The sequence below is a fragment of the Pteropus vampyrus genome, unplaced genomic scaffold (assembly GCF_000151845.1).
Source record: "Pteropus vampyrus isolate Shadow unplaced genomic scaffold, Pvam_2.0 Scaffold66, whole genome shotgun sequence".
Classification (NCBI taxonomy): Eukaryota; Metazoa; Chordata; class Mammalia; order Chiroptera; family Pteropodidae; genus Pteropus; species Pteropus vampyrus.
In genome coordinates, this window is record NW_011888847.1 from 4,868,433 (window position 1) to 4,873,458 (window position 5,026).

Below are 5,026 nucleotides of genomic sequence, written 5' to 3' on the forward strand. Positions count from 1 at the left end.
CCTCTCTGAAGCTTGTACTTTTTCCTAATCCTATAGCAAGACAAAAGACTTCTCCCTTTTTCTCTAAAACAGTCCAGTAGCTCAGCAGCTATTTAAGACACTAGTCCTATCCTCTTTTCTCTAGGTCAAACACCTTTTGTTAACTTAGCTGTTCTCTGGAGGAGGCGCTTTCTAGGCCCTTCAGAAATTTGGTCATTCCTTGGAAGCTCCATCATTTGTTATGGACCCTTAAGATATGAGCACCAGCACTGCACCTAATGCTCCACATGTCATCTGACCTGTGGGATGACCAAGAGATCATGCACTCCCTTAATCTTCTGAACTTCTAATGTGCTTTCTAGCAGTCATGTTATGCCGCTGGCTTACACATTGAGCTGTTTCAAACTACTTTTTACTTCTCTCTCCCCATCCTCTATTTCTTTATTTTTCTAATCTAAGTGCAGCATTTTTACATTTATTTCTATTTCATTATGGTAAGTTATTCCAGTTCATTGGGCTATTTTTTAATCCTGATTCCATCATCCAACATGTCCTCCAAGCTTTGTGTCTTTTATAAATTCACTATGTTATATCCCCTAATGTCTGCATCATATACACTGCTAAAGATGCTAACTGAGAAAAGAGCCCTGTGTGGCATTTCTCTAGCAACTTGTCTCCAGATGACATGGTACTATTAGTGTGTAGTTTTTGAATACATTAGTTAAGTTCATTATGAACCCTGTTAACTAAAACAAACCTGTCAACTAAAAGCAAACTCTGTTAACTAAAAGCAAACTCACAAGGATAGTATGTGAAAGTTTGCTTTATCAAATACTTTGCAGAAATCAAGGTACAGTGTGTTATGATACCTGATCTGTCAGTCTGAGAAGTTACTGAGGATAGAAAAACTTTATTTTTGGAAAAACTATGCTGGTTTCTTTTGTTATTATGCAAATGAAGGTTTGCTGTATTTTAAAATACAAAGACTGGGTTTAGTAGGTAAAAGTAACTTTAGACAATAGTAACTCTTCTTGAGCTCAAAAAATGTTTTTCAAAGCAAAAATCCTTAGACCAATGGTTCTCAACCTATGGCAACTTTGCTCCTCAGGCAACATTAAGCAATGTTTGGGGAAAATTTTTTTGGTTGTCACAATTTGACAGGAGGAGGATGCTACTGGCATCTAGTGGGTAGAGGCCAGGGATGTGTTAAACATCCTACAGTGCACAGGACAACAGTACCCCACAGCAAAGAATTATGGCCCAAAATGTCAGTAGTGCTGAGATTCAGGAACCCTGCATTAGGCAATGCCTTAAACTCTTCTTTCTGGCAGGACTACTGTTCTATTTAAAATGGTCGTAAAGAAGAAGAAAGAAATGCAAGTTATTGCATTGACCATTTGTCATCAGGACCTTGAAACTTTGAGATGTAAGTGATTTATGACTTTGTTTATTTCTTTTCTAGGTTGTAAACAGAGTATTCTTATATCTGGGACTTCATAGCTGAATGTTCAAACTCTTCCTATTTATTTTTTCCATGGTCTTTATGTTCATTTTTGGATGTAAATGGTTTTCTAAAAATTCTACCTCAGTCTAAGTTCTGCCTGGTTTTTTGGTTGATAAATATTGAAATTTTGTAGAATGTATATCAAAAGCAAACTCATATCCATATATTGTTAAATTACTGAAGAAATTTTTTTTGTGTGTGTGTGTGTGTGTCATGTAGCTCTGGCTGATGTGGAAGGGAAAAATCTAGCTTCTTTGCTGTTAAACTGCGTACAACTCACTGATGGAGTATCACAAATTCGTTATGTTAAACAGGTAAGGCAGAATCGACATTCATGGATGCATTTTGAAGATTATAATGCTATTATGGATGTTTTAAATTAACTGATAATTTTTGGCTCCCAATTATTTAATACCAATGTATCATGAAAGAATAGGATTTTTTTTTCCTGTTTATTGTATATCTTTTAATTCGAAATAGCAATAGAAGTCATGTTCAGGCTTCCACAACCTTTGGAGCTATAAATAGATAGGATGAGATAATTGTACATACCTTTTTTTTTGTAAAGATAAACTTTTAAAAGATTATTTCTATTAATCTGAATTTTCAAAACTTTTTAGCAAGCATATTAAAAAGTTAATTTAAAATGTAAAGGCTGTCTTTACTAGTGTTTCAGTGTTAGGATTTACCAATTGAATTTGCATAATATTTTTCTGGGAAAGCAATTAAATGTATTGTTGAGTTTTCAGTAGTGTTACAGAATTTCTGTATCTTAAGCCACAAACAAGTCTGTAGTGAGTCTGGAGGGTAAAGTGGGAGTTGTGAGCATGCATTAAAAGGGTTAATAAATACTAAAATACATGTTTAAATCAATATCCCTAACAATTCAGTGTGGAAAATATTTCACATTATAGTTGAGAATTAAAAGATTATTTGAATCCATGTTACTTTGCTGTACTTGATATTAGAAAAAATTACTATGACTTTGAATTTTTTGAATTATAGATTGTGCCTTTACTGGAAAAGGCAGATAAAAATGGCACGTACGATCCTACTGTTAGAAGTTGCTTGGATATTTTGGCAGGCATGTATCTTTCTTTGAGTGTAAAGAATCCCTTGAAGAAAGTCTTGGCAAGGTAAGGAAAAAAGGGAAGGGAAGTTGAGCATTATAAATGTTCAATTTGATGAAATGTAACCAATATTTAAAATTCTTTCCCTGGTTTGTTTTAGACTTGGTACTATTCGTTTATATACCAACACTACACTTTTATTTACTATAGTTTGATAATTTTTTGGTTTAATGATATGCTAGAGCAAGTCATCCCTCTAGTGACTCTTTTTCAGAATATTTTGATTTTTAATTTTTTTCTTCCAGAAAAACTTTAAAACTGTTTAGTCAAATTAAAAAAAAAAAAAAAAAAGCTACTGGTTTTGATTTAGATTGAGGTAAAAATTAAATTAAATTTAATTTAGCTATTCAGTAAATTTTTATTGACCACCTACTATATGTCAAGTAATTTTCTAGGTATTGGGGATACGGTGAATAACACAGTCTAGAATGGAGGTTACATGTTAATAGGAAGATAGAAAATACACAAAATAAACAAAATACATAGAATTGGGTGGTATGAGTGCTATGGACAAAATTAAAGCAGAGAAGAGAGAAAGGGAGACCGAAGGATGAGGTGAGGGTTACACTTTAAAATATAGTGGTCACTTCAAGTATCTTTGCTCAAATGTCTTTAACAGGGTGATATTTGGGATTGACCCGAAAAGGATGAGGGAATGATTATTGGGTATATGTGAGGGAAAAGTGTTTCAGATAGAGGAAATAGCAAGAGCAAAGGCTTTGGCAATGTTGTTTGAACAGAGGAAGGCCATGTAACTAGAACTAAGTGAACAAAGATGAGGTCAGAGAGCTAATGGTAGGGCCAGATTGCACAGGGTCTTGTAAATCATCGTAAGCACTTTAGCTATTACTTTGGCTGGGAGCGGCGTTCTTGGACGATTTTAGGCAGAGTAATAACATGGTGTTTTGGTAATGTCACTCTGGCTACTCTCTTGAGGATAGTCTGAAGTTATCAGCTGGTTATATCAACTAGACCTTGAAGGTCTAGTTCAATATTTTTCATTCGTAATGATTCTCCTCCTTCCCCACATATCTTGTACTATAAGGTTTTCAGATTTTTAATATTTGGTTCTTTTTCTAGCTCACTAGATTGTCTACCAGAATTTTTTTTAACTGACGCCATACAAAGTTTTACTTCTCGTCTTCATGAAGAATTGAACACTACTGACCTGTACTCTTATAGGAAAGTGATTGACAATATATCTTCCTGTATGGAGAACTTTAACTTAGGTAAGCCAGCTTTTTTCTAGTATTTTTTCTGGCTAACACCTGTTATTGCATCATTGTTTTTAAATGATATTAATTTTGGTCCTGAAACTCCTTACCCGTGTTAATTTTTTTTCCCCACAGGTATAACAAGTGTCAATAATCTTCTTAAAAATGGTAAGTCATGTTATTTTGTTTTATTCTGAGAGGTGACTGCTTGTGCGAGTCATTTTGGAACTGGTTCTTTTGAGTTTCTTGGCAGTGGGTAGCGTACTGCAGATAACTAAGATACATCATGCTCCTTTCTTTTAAGTTTCTGCTTCTATACTGTGGTATCATTTTAGTTAACAGTAATTTAAAATATTTTCTTGTGCTGAAGTTCAAATTTACAGTTTTTAAAATTCTAGTTTGTCATTATATTCTTTTTGTTTCAGCGCTTCATTTTCTGCAGAGGAGTTTAATTGAAATCTCAGAAGAAAATAGGCAAGTGTTATGTTTGTGTATGCTTGTGCATGTGTGTGTACACACTTGCAGTTGTGCATTGTCTTTGTACAAAGGAAATTTTTTAAAAGTTCCAGAATGTGCTCTTTTCTATTCCTCTCCATTAATGTTAGACCTGATTATTCAAATTTATTTTTTAGAGGTTGAATACTTAATTTTTAAAAAATCAAATAAGCTATTATGAGGATAGATGAGAATGGGAAGAGCTCTTTGCTCTACCTAAGTGTTCCTTTTTTATAACATCCTCTTATTTTGTGGACGAAGTATGCTCTGTTATCTCTTTGAGGATATTAACGATAGTTTTTTGTTTGTTTTCTTAAGTTTTTTTTTTTGAATCTTTACATAGTCTATTTCTTCCAAGTTGCTATTTTCCCATTTGCTCCTTTTTGTCATTGTATTTGATGCTAGAAGCTTTCCTCAGAAGTTTAGTGATCCTTGGCCGAACACTCATATTTAAGAATGACGCACTGAGAGTTGATTTGAATCTCTGAACATATGGCCATGGTTGTTACAGGTTTTATTATAGGCTAGTCTTGCTGGGCTCTTTCTTTAGGGAACCCTTGATGTCAATATCTTTTAGTCTTTTTGTGTGCGTAGTGGATTCACCATGGAAGAAACTGCCAAACCATTGTCTTAATATTCTGATTGCTGAGTGAGGTAAGAAAGCTGAAGTCTCAGCATTTGGCATTTATTTTGCATATTTTTAC

General features: G+C 33.9%; 1 protein-coding gene across 6 annotated transcripts in view; it reads left to right on the top strand.

Annotated features, from left to right (window-relative positions):
* The window catches only part of THADA (THADA, armadillo repeat containing), a 296,280-nt gene that overhangs the window by 1,816 nt on the left and 289,438 nt on the right, over nucleotides 1–5,026 (top strand). For 4 of the 6 annotated variants that reach the window (XM_023531303.1, XM_023531300.1, XM_023531304.1 and 1 more), the window contains exons 2-7: nucleotides 1,311–1,405; nucleotides 1,703–1,797; nucleotides 2,489–2,619; nucleotides 3,694–3,842; nucleotides 3,963–3,995; nucleotides 4,253–4,301. In XM_023531303.1, the coding sequence (XP_023387071.1) occupies nucleotides 1,330–1,405; nucleotides 1,703–1,797; nucleotides 2,489–2,619; nucleotides 3,694–3,842; nucleotides 3,963–3,995; nucleotides 4,253–4,301 (533 nt within the window). In that variant the 5' untranslated portion in view covers nucleotides 1,311–1,329. The remainder of the gene's footprint in view (nucleotides 1–1,310; nucleotides 1,406–1,702; nucleotides 1,798–2,488; nucleotides 2,620–3,693; nucleotides 3,843–3,962; nucleotides 3,996–4,252; nucleotides 4,302–5,026) is intronic. The other 2 variants (XM_023531302.1, XM_023531301.1) reach the window with 2 other exon arrangements.